At 37.9% G+C, this 19,569-nt stretch overlaps 1 protein-coding gene across 1 annotated transcript; it reads right to left on the reverse strand.

Moving 5' to 3' along the window:
• Positions 1 to 17,033: 17,033 nt before the first annotated feature.
• On the reverse strand, positions 17,034 to 19,343 carry cited4b (Cbp/p300-interacting transactivator, with Glu/Asp-rich carboxy-terminal domain, 4b). Its single transcript, XM_056476079.1, has 2 exons — positions 19,170 to 19,343; positions 17,034 to 18,470 (listed from the first exon to the last, which is right to left on the reverse strand). Exon 2 carries the CDS (start codon positions 18,459 to 18,461, stop codon positions 17,688 to 17,690), a length of 774 nt encoding a protein of 257 aa, XP_056332054.1. The 5' UTR covers positions 18,462 to 18,470; positions 19,170 to 19,343; the 3' UTR covers positions 17,034 to 17,687.
• Between the last annotated feature and the right edge of the window lie 226 nt (positions 19,344 to 19,569).

Consider the following 19,569-nt stretch of genomic DNA (forward strand, 5'->3'; position numbering starts at 1 on the left):
AGGGCCGGTGTCCTTAGCTGCTTGCATTCTCAGCAGTCACACTTTTTTCATTTATTTATTTATTTGTCCATAGCCTCATTCTTTTTATTCATTATTTTGCTGCAGCTCCGCTCTTTTTATTTATTTTCTCGCAGCTCCGTGAGCAAAATGCAGCCTGCAGGTTAATGATGATGTAACTATCATTCGACCCCAAACAACGGCACCTTTGTGAATATAAGAATTCGAATAATTAATATTAATGAATATTACACTTGTTTAATGAGATTAAGCCATCAATAGAAAGTAATACCGTGTTTAAAAGAGTCTTGCAGATGACAGTGCAATACTTTTTTCTTCCACACGCACTGGCATAACAGTGCCATTGTGGTCCAGTGGTCAGCATGTTGCGTTAGGATGCTGTCGACCGGAGACTGAACCTCTCAAGTATTTTATTTTTTTTTTCTTCACTTTTAGTGTTAAGACATATATTACTGTTTGGGTTACTTATGTAGGTGTACATATTTATTTTTTGTGTGACCACCGTTACAAAGTACTGGATATATATAAAGAATTTTGCACAGAATATATAATCAGATATTGCAAGAAAGGACATTGTGATGTTTTAAAGAATAGTGTTGGAGATTTAGCTACCCTTTAATGTTCTCATATCTATGAAAAACATTTGAAGTTCTAAAGCTGCTGTTTCCTTGAAAATAGTGTCATTAGAAAGTGAATTGGAAATGACCTTATTTTAATATAGTCAGTTGTGAACTGAGGTGGGCCGGTCTAAGGCTTAAAAGTCCAGGGCTGAAAGCAAGTCCCACTCCGGCCCCACTCCATTCAGCTCTTATGATGGCTGTTAGCCAAAGACGCCTGTGGTTGGCATTAAAAGCAGTGTGGTGTATGGTAAAATTTAAGTTGTCTATTTTTGGACTTTCGATTTTGGTATCCTACCGCACAACACGACATCTTTGCTATTGCAACCAGTATGCGTGGTTGAACCCGTGTGTCGTCATGTGTGACGTAGGTTGGTAATTCCCCTATAGCCTCTAGAATCTGCCCATTTTATGTCTGAATGCAGTGTAGCTGTTTTTGTAGCCTGTGGCTTTAAATACAAATGAGCTGCTTCTCGCCCACCATTCCCATGTCCATGTTTTCTTCTCATTATGCGTTATGTCAGATAAACGGCACAGTGACAGAGACAGACTCAGATGAAGCTGAAATACAGCTCATTAGTCAAAAATACCAAGTTTATTTCATGTATTTGTGGTGAAGTTTATTCAAGCCTTTCTGAAACGATGAGACACACACAAATGCCATTTGCAGTACACACACATATGATAAACATGCTGTTTTAAAAACATTTTAAACTTATAAAAATGTGTCATTTGTCAGATGACAGATTAACTTTTATTATACAACACTTTCATATATGATGCAAAAATGACATCTGTAAAATGTAGCTAGTTCACACATTACATTTCTGTTAAAGGGCACCATTACACGATGTAATATAATCCTTTAATGTCTACAAAATGTGTCTGTAAAGTTTCAGCTTAAAAATACCCATCAGATTATTTATTATAGCCTCCAGAATCTGCTCATTTTAGTGTCTTGAGTAATGTTTTTGTAGCCTGTGGCTTTAAATGCAAATGAGCTGCTTCTCCCGCCCTTTGTTTCCACGTGTGTGTGCGTGTGTGTGTGCGTGCGTGCGTGCCTGCGTGTGTGTGTCTACTTCTCATCATGTCTTACGTCAGATAAACAGCACAGTGACAGCGATAGGCTTGGATGAAGCTGAAATACAGCCCAATAGTCAAAAATACCAAGTAAGTTTATTTCATGTATTTGAGGTGGAGTTTATTCAAACCTTTCTGAAATAATGACACACACATAAGCATTTACTGACACCATGTGGTCGTTGTGATTATAGTGGTAAATTTATAAAACGTATATAAATCAGAGTTGGAACAAACATTTTAATCCCAGTTTATTTGCAAAAAAAAAAAAAAAAGTTCTGTGGACATATGTATACATGTTATTATAGAAACATGACGCCTGTCAACCAATTCGGTGGTACACACCTGTTACTTCACTTTGCGGTGGGCCTCAAAATCACTGGGATTTGGGTCCTATTTTAACGTCAGCAATTTTTAAAAAGACACTTGTGTTAATATCACTCCAGCAGTGTACATTTCTCAGTACTTGTAGCTGTGTAAACATATGCTAGATAAGTTGGTTCATTTTGCTGTGGGAATGAGGGACGAAGGAAAATTAATGAATGAATGTGTTTATACCTACAGTATGCCTAGACTCAGTATACCTACACTCACAGATCTGTCCAAACCAGCTTACAAAAGTTGATTTTCATCATGGGTGCCCTTTAAGCCAGTGAAAAGTAAAAAAGGAGAAGTGGCTTTATTGAAAGATTTGTTTGTTTGTTTTTTAATTGATTTTTTATTTTATTTTTTTATTGCCTTAAAATACATTTAGATTAAAAAAATCTGCTGTTTTATGTTTTTTTAAATGGCTAACACTTTGTGGTCACAAACAAGCTGAATTATTCGTCAACCACATGGGGGCAGCACAACCTTTTTTATTTCTTTTGTTTTTCTGACTAAAAATAATATAGGCCTGAATGTAGACAACACTGGTAAAACGTCATACAGTTACTATCGATGTCGTCACGAGAGTTAATATGAAATACACATTGTTTCGTTTGAACTGCAGCAAAGTCATTTTTGTCAGTGACATAATTTATGTGGTAGTAAAGCAAATCAGTTGTCAATAATGGGACCATTTCTGAGAACCACAGCATATAGTGAAAGTGTTTGTGGCGGTTTTCACTGACTGACATGGGTGCGCGTGTAAAGCCGAGTAAAGAGGCATGTCGCATACTGTAAATCTCACCACATTATCAAGAAACAGGAAGGAGGCTCTCACTGTGCTACACGTTGACTAACTCAACGTCAGTTTTTTGTGCACACTATATGGTACACAAATGCAGTGTGAATATCACTCACGTGACTTACAAATCCCTCTATAGTTTGTAGTGTGGAAAACCCCAACTCGATCATACTGGAAGAACCAACGTGGTATAGACCGCTTTGGAGTTTCACTGGGCTGCCTGCGTGATTACAGCATCTCTGGATTTTAGTCAGACTGGGTTTGTTTGCTTCAGATTAACAAAACTCTGAGCTTTGATTGAATTTGCTGGAGTGTTTTTTATCCTCTCAAAAAACCCAGTGGTTTTAGTCTGGCTGTGGTGTCAAGGTGTCATCAAGGTCATAACTCAGTTAGGTTATTAAGGAGAAAATGGAGTTTAAAGAAAGCAAACACCATTTATTTAAAATAGTTTTCTTTGTTTGCAACTTACTGTTCAACACAACTTTAATACTTCCATGTTGCTAGGCTAGGCTTGCCTATTATAAAAAAAAATGTTTGAAATAGCTTGAATATGTGTGGCTCCGGTTTCCTGGACACAGTCCAAACACATGCGGTATAGGTGAATTGAATAAGCTAAATTGGCCTTAGTGTATGTGTGTGTGAAGGAGTGTGTATGGGTGGTTCTCTATGTTGGGTTGCGACTGGAAGATCATCCGCAGCATAAAACATATGCTGGATAATTTTTCGGTTCATTCTGCTGTGGCGACCCTTGATTAATAAAGGGACTAAACCGAAAAGAAAATGAATGAATGAATGTGTTAAATGAATGTGTTCTGGACTCACTATATCCCCATGTGTAAATCCTGTCCAATGGCCTCATGGGATAGTATCCATTGTATGCAGAAAGTAGTAGGTCATCCAGATTTTGAGTACTCTTTAGTAGCCTACTGTGACTTACTTTTTTACTATACTGTATATAATCCTTACTTCATCGACCATCTTTGCAATACTGGATTTGAAAAGAATGACTGTTTTCAAACAGGTTTCCTAAACATTTCAAATCTGTCATTACTGGACCAAAGACCCACCTCAAACTTAACACCATTGGCCATGTTGAGCTGGTCTAAATACTCAGATAATATGGCAGTTTTTACAGCAGTTATGCAAAGCAGTTGGCTGACTCTTTATATAATAGTTATAATGAAACAGAATACAATTATGACCTGATTTCAAACATGAACTGAACAGTGAACAGTTCCTGAACAGTTTCTCAGTCTGTCGGGTTGTTCAAAACACTCAGACAATGCTGTTTTTGAAATCCACACACAGATGGCTTAAAACCCATATATATTAAAAAAGAAAGGCTTTTTATAATCTTCATTAATATTTTTATTCAAAGACATCTGATTTAGACACAACAAAGAAATTCTAAACTACAGAAGGTTTTTACGTCAAAAAAGGCAAGGCCTTTAGAGCCACAACCTACATATTATGTTGTCACCACTGACAAATTTGAAGGTGTTTAACAAACTTTTCTAGAAAGTTTGCTTCGGCAAGTTGATTCAGACTCCTGTATTGGCCCAAATCTGTTGAAATCACCTTACTCATATCTTCTTTGATTTCACTTGAAGTATACCTATTAAGATGGGATAGAAAAAAATATTGTAAAGTCACAATATAGTAATAATAACATTGTATATGGCAGGAACTCTATTATATATGCTGGCACCTAGCTCTCTGCAACTTTCACATGATTGCCCTCTGAAGCTATGCAGGGCTACGCCCGGTCAGTACCAGGGTGGGAGACCACATGGGAAAGCTAGGTTGCTGCTGGAAGTGTACAGCCGCACCTCTGCTGACTGCACGAACACCTCACGAAATGAACGAGACATTATACTTGACGTGTTCGCCATTGTGATATTTTTTAAAACAACAGGGGGCGGTCGAAAGAAACTGACCGTAAAATCAGACGGATAATTATAGAAATAGAAAGTTTCTGGAAGTACGTCATATCATTAATATCATTGAAGATTTTTAAACGAATAATTTTTATTATTTTTATAAATTATTTTAATGATTGGAAAGATTTTTAAAACCATTCACGATTTTTTAAAATCAAACTTTGATACATCACTTGCTTTTGTTAATATCTCGGACAGTTTTACCTATTAAAGTTTATTAAAACATTAATGACAACAGAACATATTTCTGTAATTAAATAATCTGTTTTGGCTTTCACAAACTTATCCTTCAGGTTTTTCCAAACTTTTACAAAAAGTTCCTCCTTTCCCACGGCTGTTGCAATTTCTAGCCAAAATTTATTGTCCATCTGGTTATCCCCATGATCACACATGGACGGATCATAAAGATGTCTGTACAGCCGTGCCTGTTTCAGACAAAATCTCTTCAAAATGATTCAATATTTAACTCAAATGAAACGCGGTGACGCGCGAACTGTTTGCTCGAGTCTCAAAAAATTTCATGCACTCCACCAGCCGCAATCATGTCGCACGCAGCCAAAGCAAACCTCCGCAAACACCGTGATGACATCACATTAGCCGTGCGCAAACTATCGGATGTATAAACCAGGCTTTAGTGAGGACAGCAGGGGGCGGTTAACCTGCAGTCTGTGTGGGTCCTAACGCCCCAGTATATTGATGGGGACTCTATACTGCTCAGTGAGCACCGTCTTTCGCATGAGATTAAATCGAGGTCGTGTCTCTCTGTGGTTGATAAAAGTCCCAAAAGATTGAGGTTTAACCCCGGCATCCTGGTCAAATTTGCCCACTGGCCTCTCCAGGCTTCTATCATGGCCTCCAAACCATCCCCATATAATAACTGACTTCATCACTCTGTCTCCTCTCCACCAATCAGCTGGTGTGTGGTGTGCGGTCTGGCACAATATGGCTGCCATTGCATCATCCAGGTAGATGCCGCACAGTGGTGGTGGATGAGGAGATTCCCCCCAAAATGTGTTTAGTGCTATATAAATGTAAGGAATTACTATTATTATCATTATTATTATTATTATTACTATGATTATTATTATTATTATTATTGTATCCTATGGTTGATTGATCAGCGTCAGATCTGAATGCAAGCTTTGCATTCGATTACAGAAAGAGGGCAAATCAAATGCTTGTATGAAAGGACAGATGGATTGACAAATCAAAATTATTTTCTGTAATTACCTAATTAGTACTAAAAGAAAGTTCCTTCAAATATGCTCCACAACGGACCACCGAGATGTGTCAAGAAACAGAATATAAACTGTGATTTCCAGCCTTTGCAATCACGGCATGTATATTTAGAATTCAGGAGCATCCAGCGAGCTCAGTGGTATCCAATCGGCAGAGCAGACAGGTGCTTTCTCAGCCAGACATGCTACAAATATAAAAATGTGTCTGTCGGGCTCCTCGAATACTCTGAATGCTTCGAGTGCAGATACACTGCTGTGTGCCAGAGGGTGCTGGGTTCGTTCCTACCATCTGCGATATAGGTTTTGACCACTTTCAGCCCACACGCAATGTTTTTACAGCTTTGTAGCTCGCCCGCCTGATGCTGTTGTGCATCTCATCTCAGAAACCATTCTGCCCTGGTGATGTTTGGGAAATGTTGCCGCTTGTGCGTCACTTTGTCAGCATGATAGTAATCTCTAGTGGGTAATATCAAAACCCATAACGCTTTCTCAATCTGCTCTGTCTCGACCTGCCAAAACTGTGTGCTCGAGATTGTCTGGAGACATTCAGGGCGCACACTTGGATGACCTCACCTGGAAAGCTCACGTTCAGCCATGTCCATCTGCCCATATAGGCCGTTTATGTTAAAGCCTGGCGTTCTCAGTCCTGAGGCATATCGGTAGTTGAGTGCTCGCCGATAAGATTAACACACAAGAGCTTAAAGCCGCCTCCACACATACGCACACACACACACACACACATACACGCACAACACTAAACAAACAACAAACAGTGCCACTCCTACCTTGGCTTGTTGAAGCTGGCCTGGCTGAGAGGTAAGCTTCACACAGGAAAATGAATAATTTACACAGTGCCCTTAACTTCAAAAGCCCAAGGCAATAAACAGTGGAAGGGGAGGGGAATGATGGAAGGCAAATCTCCTGCCATTTTTAGCTGTCAAACATTTTCGGTGCCAGGGCCTGTCTAAACATGTCATGTCGAGGCATCGTCATTCGCACCTATATAATGAAGAAGTCGATATGTGTGAAGATTGCTGATGAATATTCATAATTGAGACATTTTTTATAAGTAGCAAGAGCTATCAGGTCCAACTGAAGCTCATTCGGGGCTCCAAATTAGGGTTGCTGGCTGGCAGTCAGGCGAAACAAGAGCAGGAAGTGTGGTCCATCACAATCAATTTCTTGCGTATGTTCACGCATGAATGGTCGAGGTAAGGGCAAAACCAATTGAACTCTGAAAAAACATGTTTTTATTTGAAAAAAAGCCAGTGGACGGAAGGGAAAACATGTCAATGCGTGCTCCACCCATCTCGCTCTTCCTGCATTTTTGTCTCTGATATGGTATTCAGAAGCTTCTATGGTAGGATCATTAGTTGGTGTGCTTTGGGATCTAATAAATCTTTGGCTTAACTATAAAGGATCTAAATGATCTTGGAGAACCTGAAGTGGTTGTTCAGAAACCTGCTTCAAAGAACCCAAGGGGACTTTTTATTGCAGCAATATGCATCAACGTAACTTTGATACAAAACATCCTTCTATTCAAGAAAGGAACTCTAGTTCTGGGTTAAATTAGGGCAAGCAGTGCACGTCCTTACAAGGTTACAAATTACAGTTAAAAGTTACAAGTGTGTTTTAACAACATTCCACATAAGAAAATAATACTTATACAAAACGATGAAGTTTTTTAATGCCTTATTATTTATTTGCTATAATCAATTAGACTAAAGGCTCATTCACACAAAGGATGATAGTTAGACTTGTTTCAAGGTCAGGGGCTCACAAAACATCTCAAGGCTGAAAGTTGCGATTTAGGATAAAATCTAAAAAATAATTGGTCTGTTAGTCCTAAATTTAGAACTGATAATTTTTGCTCTAGAAAAATTTTACAACACATTTAGCACTAAAACTAATTCCTAAATGAGTGAAATGGTAGCAGTAGTGAGGAGAATTTTTAAGTCAGTAAAGGCCGGGCTATATATATATAAACACATACAGTTGAAATTCAGAATTATTTGCCCCATTTGAATTTTTTTAATCTTTTTTTAATATTTCCCAAATTATGTTTAACAGAGCAAGGAAATTTTTTATGATAATATATTTTTTTTCAGAAGAAAGTCTTATTTGTTTTATTTTGGCTAGAATAAAAGCAGCTTTTAATTTTTTTAAAACCATTTTAAGGTCAAAATTATTAGCTCATTTTTATGCAAATTTTTTCGACAGTCTACAGAACAAACCATCGTTATACAAAAACTTGCCTAATTACCCTAACCTGCCTAGTTAACCTAATTAACCTAGTTAAGCCTTTAAATGTCACTTTAAGCTGAATACTAGTGTCTTGAAAAATATCTAGTCAAATGTTACGTACTGTCATCATGGCAAAGATAAAATATGTTTAGAAATAAGTTTAATTTAGCTAATAATTTTGGGGGGCTGTGTGTACATACTGTATATATATATATATATATATATATATATATATATATATATATATATATATATATATATATTTTTTTTTTTTTTTTTCGACAATTAATCAAATGAGTTCAGATGTTGAAATTATGTTGCATCTACATGCCAACTAATTCTCATTAGATTATAAGTAGACTGTTAGGTTTGGGTTAGGGTTGGGGTTAGGGTAACTTGACATGTACTTGCTAAGTTTCATATAGTCAGTTAAATGTCTGTTGACATTCTGGTTTGTAATGTAATGGGCAGCACAAATGTCTTGATACCTCAGGCTGTTGATGTTGCCATCCACTCTGCAGATCTTTCGCACGCCCCCATACTGTATGTAACCCCAAACCATGATTTTTTTTTTTGACAAAACTTGATTGATTTCTGTGAGAATCTTGGGTCCATGCGGGTTTCAATAGGTCTTCTGCAGTATTTGTGATGATTGGGATGCAGTTCAACAAATGATTCATCAGAAAAATCTACCTTCTGCCACTTTTTCAAATGATCAACTAGAAATCAAGTTATTATTTGTTGCTCTTACAACTGCGATGGACGACAAGACTTTTGTCAGGTAGTGTACTATTTAAAGTACAATTATTCCCTTAGCCTGAATTTATTTGAACGTGGCAACAATATGGTGCTCCACAAAGTTTCCATGAATAAATCTCTGACAGAGGCTCGTCTCCATCAGCCAATCACTGTGTGCATTGTTAATATTCATGCTGACATCATCCATAGCAGCTCATATAGCTCAACCTTGGTTTTACTCTTAGCTTTAGACTTACTCCTTAGTAAAAGTTTGTTTCTGCAGCTTTAAGAGAAAACTGAACTGAAAACTGCTGTTTAGGAGAACTCTTAATGGGAATATAAAATGTTCTGTGCATACAGACCCTAAAAAAAACAGGTTAGAACTGCTGGAATGATTAGTGAAAAGTATTAACAGAAATGAGATCATAATGCCAGTAGTTAAATTCAAAGATTGTTGTTGACAGTATAGTTATTATTCTTGGCGTAAACAGCATTTGCATTTAACAGGCAGAACTGTGGAGGATCAAATGTGCATAGGATTCTCAATCAAAAATATTCAAAACAAAAGTTTCAAAATGAAATGAATGAGTTTGTTGCTGGGCACAAACTTTATTGACATATTTCTGATTTGCATAGCAGTGCTCCTTTGAGGCTTCTCATGCAAACACAAACACATGGAAACTTGTGTAGGTGGATTCACAAAGATATTACTCCACATGAATTACTCTTTTAATTATTATTTTCCACAATTATTCACAAATCAGGGTTTGCATGTGACAAATCAACTGAATGAATCTGACAGATCTGCTGCTGAATGCCTAGTCTACTCATTAAATTAAATGTAATATGTGATTCATTATTACTTCAGAAGATATTTTAATATAACCATTAGGCTGCTCTTACATCCTGTGCTGACAGATACAATTTCCAGACATTTTAACCGGCCATTTTTTCTTATTTCTGGAAGCTTTAAAAGTGCTGTTGGCTTTTGAATGTGAATTTGTTAGCAATTGTGACAGATATGCCTTGTTTTTTTCAATAGAAACAAGGATTTGCAATGGTACCTAGGCTTGTTTAGTCCTGTAATAGTTAGACCCTAAAAGCATAAGTACGTTCAATTCCTATCTCAGAGCTTGTTCAAACTGAACACATTTTTGCATCTAAAGATGCGAAACGCGGCTTTAAAGTCATTTCATTTGGTGGCCATCTTTGAAACGCCTCTCGGGCAGTATGCTCGGGCATTCTTTCTGAATGGGGAAACATCAAATTCTCCAAAACTGTTAATCAACATTAACAACATTAAAATTAAACAACATCTGTCTCCTAAGTTTCATTTCTAAACATTCAAATCAAACAAAATCGGCATATTTTCAGGTTGTCCAAGCTAATGCGCACTCAAAAGGAACAAGATCACGACACCAACCTCATTTATGGCCATTCTGCACATTATCATCCTCTGGATAATGCTTTGTCAGATCGCGCCGATCTTCTAAAGTAATCCACAACTTGGTCTTGATGGTGAATCTCCTTCAGAAATGACAGCGACTCTTTGTTTACAAGTCTGTGGGCGTTTGAGTTATTGCTGTCATGTGATGTGCATTTGACAGGACAGACTGTACCTCATGTTCGTTTCATACAGATTATAAAACCAAAAAACTGTTGTTTTTAAGTATATTTGGTTCATTTAAAAGTAAAGATTTCAAGCCTTATGTGAATATATTTCTTGTGTCTGCAAAGCAAGCATTAGCTGAGATTCCAGTGTGTTTGTTGACCACAAAAACTGTTGTAAAAGCACATGTCTTGTCCGAGATATTTATAGCGATCAATGATTGGGCCTTCATTTGCCATATTGATTGTTACACATTTCCCCATTCAAAACAAGTGACATGTCTCCTCATATATTCTATAGTCTTTGGCAGCGCTCAGAAATGAATTTAAAAAAAAGCACAGCATATACCGCGAGGTCCACATGACTGACGCAATATTATGCACACTATGTAATAAATACAACAACAGACCCGTTAGAAATTGGAAACCAATATGTTATGATAAGCACTTGAAGTTACATTCTTTATAACTCAGGATATCTGGCTTCCTCCGCCATCATATAATGGTAAATTAAACAGTGGTCATTTCCAACTTTCTATTTAAAAAAGGAGTTTACAACACTTGCCCCGCCCCTGAGCTCTTCTGATTGGTCGAAGTTGAAGACTTGACACAGTGTTACAAGTTGTAGCATACTGTATTGTTACAAATTGAAAGTCTCATTCATTCATTGATTTTCTTTTCAGCTTAGTCTCTTTATTAATCTGGGGTCGCAACACCGCGGAATGAACCGCCAACTTATCCAGCATATGTTTTACACAGCGGATGCCCTTTCAGCTGCAACCCATCACTGGGAAATATCCATACACACTCATTCACATATACACTATAGACAATTCACTTATAGCGCATGCTTTTGGACTTGTGGGAGAAACTGGAACACCCAGAGGAAACCCACGCGAACATGGGGAGAACATGCAAACTCCACAGAGAAACACCGACTGACCAAGCCGAGGCTCGAACCAGCAACCTTTTTGCTGTGAGGCGAATGTGCTACCTACTGCTAGACATGGGACGATAACTGTTTTCAAGGTATACCACGATTTGGAAAAGTCAAGGTTTTAAAACCGCCAAATTTTTCTGTAATACTGTTCCCAAGGTATGTGTAGGATTTTTTATAAAAATTATTATTATTTTTTTTAGGACAGCAGTATATCCAGCAGAAGAGATATCAAAAGATGCAGTTTAAAAGGTAAAAAAATCTGTGCTTTTGAAACAAAAGAAGAGAGCAGAAGTTAATGATTCATTTGAATTATTTACCCTGACATGTTTACGCTGATCCTACCAGTACCTTGTCTACATGCCTAAATGTATTGAGTTGCTGCCACGTGATTGGCTGATTAAAAATGTGCGATGACGAGCAGTTGGGCAGGTGTACCTAATAAAGTGGCCGGTGAGTGTATATTAAACAAACTTGTGCTTGTCGGACTTTTGTGTATACTACACTTTTTATATGTTTAATTCAATTTTTTATTTATTTTATTAGACTTAAATTCACAATTACAATTATAAGAAAAATTTGATTAAAATTGTTAATAAAACATTTAAAGAATCAAACATCTAGACAAAGACTTGAATCAGTAAACTCAATTGTCAGGAAAGCAGTTAAAAAATTGCTGACTGTGTGAAATGCTTCACAAGAGGTGGTCTCCAGGATCCTTCAAGGCACCTGGGTAAAACCCTACCCAGAATTTCCCAAACTACCCTTCTCAATTTCAGTAAGTGGCTTTATTTAAAAAAAAAAAAAACAAGACATTTCTTGTTTAATGACCATGTCGTTTGTTCATTCTAGTGAATCGAAAAGCTCCCTCGGAGAGAACAGTAGGTGTGTGTTCATGTGTGTGTTTAGAGATTATTGTGGGTGGCCTCAGAGAGAGACTGCAAAAAACAGTCAACAGTGAATGTCTCCTGTCACACCCTGCTTAGCTTATGTCTAGTCTGGTTCCCCAAAGGTGGAATTACACCAATAGTTGGACGGAGACTAAAACAATATGATGGCGTAATACTAAAAGGCAATGGTTCTGAACCTAAAGATAATTATGATAATGACATTTTTCTCTGCGCAGAAAACAATTAGCTAAGAACTGAAAGTAATGATTGCTCACACCCATTTCCTATCTAACAGACAGATTGGCGGTGTCATTTTAGGCCCGGCCAAGGACGCCCAGAGATGTTACATAGTTGTCTTTTTCACAATAGTTGCATGTTTCATCACCTTAGAAAGTAACCACACACACCTTCTCTTTCCCTGTTGTGTACATGTTTATCTGTTTGACATTGCAAAGTTCACAAAGACAGCTGAATTCCCCAGAGAAGATGTGAGATTACTGATACATCTTGAACTGAAAACCCCCATCGTTCATTTCAAAGGTGCGCTGTAGACTTTCTTTTGAGCTGTTCCTATCTATAAATGCTGAATTAAATGTCAGTTGGCACATGTTATCCTGGCTGCTTGTTTACAATCTACAATTGAAGCATCAAAACAGCCATGTCATTTCACATAACAGATAGGTCCTTTAAAGTTTCCAAATGATTTTAAACATTACAAAGGAGTTTAAACTGAGTGTTAATGAAATGAAATACTAATTGTATTTACACGACAGTTAAAAGTTTTTGGCCTTGGTAAGTGTTCATTAAGGTTCATTGGCTCATTAAGGCTGCATTTATTTATACTTAAACATTAGGTACATTCAAATCAAGATTTAAAACACATCTGTTTAGCTGTGCCTTTTCTGAATGAGCACTGTGCTACGTCCGACAGATCGTCTTTCTTTTGTTTTTTCATTCTTTTATAACCTGTTGTAACACATTTTATTCTGTTTTAACCTGTCTTTAATCATTATTTTAAGTGGCGCAGTAGATTGTGCTGTCACCTCACAGCAAGAAGGTCGCTGGCTCAAGCCTTGGCTGGGTCAGTTGACGTTTCTGTGTGGACTTTGCATGTTCTCCCCGTGTTGGTGTTGGTTTCCTCCGGGTGCTCCGGTTTCCTCCACAGTCCAAAGACATGTGGTATAAGTGAATTGGGTTGGCTAAATTGTCCGTAGTGTATGAGTGTGAATGGATGTTTCCCAGAGATGGGTTGCATCTGCTGCGTAAAACATATGCTAGATAAGTTGGTGGTTCATTCCGCTGTGGTGACCCCAGATTAATAAAGAGACTAAGCTGAAAAGAAAATGACCATTATGTATAAATGTGTTATACCAATAAACTTGCTGTCTTATTTTTTTATTAACTTTCTATTTAAATTTATTTTAAAATGGCATTTATTTTAGATGGAGAAAGGTAATTTTTAGTAGCAATTATTTCAGTCTTCAGTAATTATTCTGTGCTTAAAAAAACAGTAATTTCCTTAATATTTTTCATAGAAACTGATTTTCTTTTCAGAATTTACCTTTTTTCTGAAACTTTTTTCAGAATGTATTAATTAGAAATATATTTCAAATGTCAAAATAACACTATGTTTGAAATATAAATATATTTTGTAATGTTATAAATCTCTTTACTCTCTATTTTGATCAGATTAACACTGAATAAAATGTAATTTCTTTAAAAATCCAAACATCTGAATATATAAACTATACAAATGATTTTCTTACTTAGTTTTGTCTTATTTCTAGTCCAAACATCTCAAAATTCTCACATCAAGAAGCATTTTCTAGACAAGCAACACATATTGTTTTGTTTTTAGAAATATTGTCAAATTTATGTGAGATTTGCCTTAAAACAAGTAAAACTATCTGGCAAAAGGGTGAGAAAATTAAACTTATTTGAAATTGAAAACAAGAAATTTTTGCTTAGCCCACAAGCACATTATTTTACTTGTTTTAAGGAAAAACTCCCTTCATTTTGGCTCATTATTTCTGAAAATAGGACAATATTTTGCTTGTCTAGAAAATGCATTAAGAATTTTGAGGTATTTAGACTGGAAACAACTATATTTCCAACAACTATAAACAAATATGCACTCACCGGCCACTTTATTGGGTACACCTGTCCAACTACTCGTTAATGCAAATTTATAATCAGCCAATCCCATGGCAGCAACTCAATGCATTTAGGCATGTAGACAATCAGTTCAAACTGAGCATCAGAATACGAAAGAAAAATGATTTAAGGGGCTTTGACCCTCAGTCACCTCTCAATCCAATAGAGCACCTTTGAGGTGTGATGGAATGGGAGATTTGCATCATGGATGTGCAGCAGACAAATCTGCAGCAACTGTGTGATGCTATCATGTCAATATGGACTAAAATCACTGAGGAATATTTCCAGTACCTTGTTGAATCTATGCCACGAAGAATTAGGCAGTTCTGAAGACAAAAGTAGGCTCCAACCCGGTGCTAGTAAGGTGTACCTAATAAAGTGGCCGGTGAGTATATAAATCTACATTCAAACTCTACTACCTGGATATTGTGTCTAAAGGATCAATATAAAATAACAGACATGGAAATGCCCTGAACAGGAATCTATACTTACTAAGATACAATATCTATAACACACTTCAGGTTAATCCTTTAGCACAACATTGAGTTTATAATTTTGCTGCTAGCACAATACTAGGTTCAATAGATTGACATAAACACATACCATCTAAACATAAGATGCAGCAGCAAGAGTTGCTTACTCAGAGACTAACAAATAGTGTAGTTTTTAAAAATAAACAGGGTGGAGCCAAAACTGAAGCACTCCAACAGTGCCTGTTAGCTCATTCCTGTCCCTTCAGCATCCACTGGCACTCATAGATTGTATTATTAAGGCTAATACTGATACTACAGCACTCAAAGGTGAATCCAATACAAGTGCTTCTACCAAGTAACCTCAATTGACTTTCTTGAAGCCCTTCCTCCGCTGAGAAGAAACAGGAAGTGACAGTGGAGCGTTAACGGCTTGTCACTGCAATCTTCACCCTTCCCCCCTGCCTGAACCCCCTTCACCACTGCACGTCCGTAAATGGACAACACTTTGCCCTCTATTCCCTGGACAAAAAGCACAGGCCCAGGGTTCAAATAAAGCCTTGTAATGTCAAGGTAAGCACAGATTAACCTGGACAGTTTCCGCTACCTCCCCCAAGCACACCTTTATTACATGCAAAGTAGGTAAAAGGTTCTTGCTGCACAAACAGACTTGTGTCTAAAAGGAGCACATAAGTAAAATTCATTCAACCACTTTATACTAAGCATGAAACTAGTCTGATTTTATCTAAAAAAGGCTAGTCAGTGGAACCGGTGGTGTGCCAACAATACTAACAGATCTGAACTGTACAGCCATTATTGTTTCTAATAACACATTCTCATCAGCAGTTTATTGTATTCTGCAGAACACAATAGGCATTTTGAAGAATGTTTTGGTCTGTAAACTGAAAGTCAGTGGGATTAAAAGAACACTGAAGTAAAATACTAGTGTTGTATTCTGTGAAAGGGGGAAAATGCAACACACGATATTGTTCTACTCCTTAGCTGTAAGTTACTCATAACAGGTTTAAACTATTTAAATTCACCCTCATATTTTTTTCTTGACGAAACTTAAAGGCATAGTTAAACCTAAAACGTAAACAAACCCATGTTACATGTAAAATGTTACGAACCCCTCCGTTTCAAACCTTTATGAAATTCTTTCTTCTGTTGAACAAATATCAATCAGAACCCTGTAAACATTGATTTTCATATTTGTTTTTCCTAATATGGAATTTAATGGTGACGGGCTTTAAACTTTCTTCAAAATTTCTTCTTTTGTGTTTGACACAAGAAACTCAAAGGTTAGCACTACTGGAGGGAGAGTAAATAATGTGTAAATTAATGCGAACTATCCGTTTAACACATTGTGCTCATTTATTATTTACATCATAGGTCTCAAACTCAATTCCTGGGGGACTGCAGCTCTGCAGTTATGCTCCAACCCTATCAAACACTGCTGATCCAACTAATGAAGGTGTTCATGGCTCTTTTAAACACTTTGATTATTAGTATCAGCTTTATAGGGTTGGAGCGTAACTGCTGAGCTGCAGCCCTCCAGGAATAGAGTTTGAGATCTTTGATTTACATAACAGCATTTTGAGATTTGACAAGCGCCACTTAATTTTTGGAAAATTATTTAGCCGAACATGATCTTATATGATATGGCACAAAAATGAGGAAAATGCAAAAGGAACAAAATAGATTTCAAGTGCCTAATTGTGAACATACCCTTAATAAAATAGCGGATAGGTAGCGGACCAACTCATTTGACCAATAAAGATTAGTAGAGTTAGCAAAGATCTTAAATAATTAAAGAAGCAAATCATTGAATTGTTGAACCAGACATCCAAGTCAAGCTTTTTAGGTTTGCTTTTGATATACACGTTACTCTGAAAATTATGCCCTATAAGAGGGCAAGTAAAAAATAGAGATTAATGAAAAATTAGGCCAAAGTTAAAATTTGGCCATCTTTATTACAAGTCACACATAGGTTTGAGCCCTCTTGGACTGTTGGGATTTGGGAAGGGGGAACAAATAAATAAAAGCAACTCGATTTAAGGCAATTCTAAAGCTCAGACAGACCAGTTGTATCAAGACTATTGTAAGCAAGCAGTGGTTTTGGGTATACTGAATATTTACCGTCCAACAGACTTACAGTTTGGGTCAATGAACACATTTTTTGGGTCTAAATCAAAAAGAACAAAATTCAGCAATCCCATTCTAGGAGTTACCCCATAAACCACAGGTTCTTAAGGTCATTGCTGCTTTTTTGTTCTATGTTAATACATCTGAAGCAATAAATAAATACATTTTTAAATGTAAAACTGCATCAAGGACAAATAAATGTTTGAGTGTCTTTACATTGCACCAAGTTCACAGTTCTGAAGTGTTGTTACATTCATCCATGGAACGTTGTTTTTTTGGCGTTCCAGCCAGAAGCAGAACTGTAGTCCTGACAGGAGCTTGACCACTCGTTTCTGAGAACAGAGGCAATTGGCCACCTCTGGTTTTGGTGATGGTGGTCCCCAAAAAAAAAAAAAAATTGATAATCAAATCCCGCCTCGAAGCGTCCAAGCAGTCATGTCTCAGCAGCTAACGGTGCTCGGCTGCTGTTTGCTCACAAAGTCTGATATGAAGTCAAACTCGTTTTGTCCCAGGAACAGTTCAGGAAGTTCTTGCACCCTATCCAGTCCTAGCTCCATGACCAACGACGTTAATACTTCTTCGTCGATCAAATCGGCATCCATACCATTAAGACTGAGAGCTGGGCCAGGCATGTGCTGCATGTTGCTTAGCTGAGACTGACCCATGCGGAACTGCGCCCCATTCCCCATATGGTTGCCATTCATGTGTCCCAATGGGTGCCCGTGGTACTGCGTGTTGAGTTTCTGAAGGTGCATGCTGGCCATGAGCTGTTGGGAAGTGAGACCCCCGGTCATGTACTGCTGTTGCTGCTGCTGTTGTTGTTGTTGTTGTTGTGGTGGTGGTGGTGGTTGAGGCTGTTGTTGCTGCATGTGGTGGTGCTGTTGATGCTGCTGCTGTTGGTGCTGCTGAACGTGATGCTGCTGTGGCTGGCCCTGGTTGTTGAACATCATGTTAGTTGACTGCATTTGATGGTGACCCATCTGTCCATTCATAGGCCCCACCATGCTGGCCCTCTGGCGCATGGCGGCCTCCATGTTTCCCTGAGGCCCCGCTCCATAGTGCATCATCTGTCCATTGGGCATAGCTCTCAAGCCAGGCTGGGGAATGTGCTGCTGAGGGCCTGCCTGCAGGCCTCCATTCATGCCCATCCGGTAGCCATGCAGACCCCCATTTCCCTGGCCGTGGTTCATGGGCATCATCATGTGATCTGCCATAGACTCTCCCTTCATTAAAACACACAAAATTGGGTTTAGAATTAGACTAGTGACAATAGAAGTTCCTGTAGTCAAATTGATAAATGTGCAAAGCAGTCATCAACCAAACTCAAAATGTAAATAAACACTAACAAAAGCAAAGATTGTATTAATTTCCACATCTGTTAGGAAAGTGTGAATTATTGCCCCCTCCAGCCCACCTGATTATCTTATAAACCTACTACAACCTCTAATGATGCACAACCAAACACTTAAATGGAGACCATCATTCTCTACCATAAACATTTCATGCACAGCTTTCTGATTTCCATCTAAATGCATGCAAACGATTCCATTTAAACACGGGATCTAAACAATGAGTACAATTGGAAATGCATTTGAATTAAACCTTATGTTTTGGATCAATTGGGAAATCAAACGCACGTTTTATATGATAAACAATGCACTTGGTATACATAAAAATCTCAGAATGCAGAAGATCAATTCATAGAAAGTCACCGTGCAGTGAAGCAAACAATGGATCAGCCACCCTGAGCCCTAAAACACTGGCGGCGTTTCAAAAGCCTAGTGAGCTGCCTATCTAGACAGCATTCGGGCATAGCAAGCGCTCGAAATGCTGCACGCGCTTTTGATGCCGTCCACATAGTAAGCACACGGTGTTTTGAAACACAGCCCGTGAGTTTCTCAAGCGTTTTTTGAATCTCTTACCCCGTGTCCTCTGCTCTGTGACTCCGCTGCGGCAGGACAAACGAGCTTTATCTCTTCAAAAGCCTCCGAAGAATTACAGTTTATATTCCACAAGGTGAAGCTTCATACTCCGACGCACAAAAGATCGCTGCCCACTATCTTCAAACGAGATTGTATGTGTGTGTGTTTTCTGGGTCAACTCCACGGGCTTATATACATGAGAAAAGCGGAGAGGTGGAGCTATCGTTCACTCGCTATCCTTTGTTGCCATTGGCCCTGCTGCTTAATATCAGTGTGCATAGAAACCCCTAGCGGTTTCTGTCAAACACTGGCCAATTTCTGTCCACAGTTTTTTTGGGTTGTTTTTCTGTTTCTGATTTAAAGTGAACAGGAAATCCCTTTCGAAGAAGTTGATCCGTGT

The sequence above is a fragment of the Danio aesculapii genome, chromosome 16 (assembly GCF_903798145.1).
Source record: "Danio aesculapii chromosome 16, fDanAes4.1, whole genome shotgun sequence".
In the NCBI taxonomy this organism is placed as follows: domain Eukaryota; kingdom Metazoa; phylum Chordata; class Actinopteri; order Cypriniformes; family Danionidae; genus Danio; species Danio aesculapii.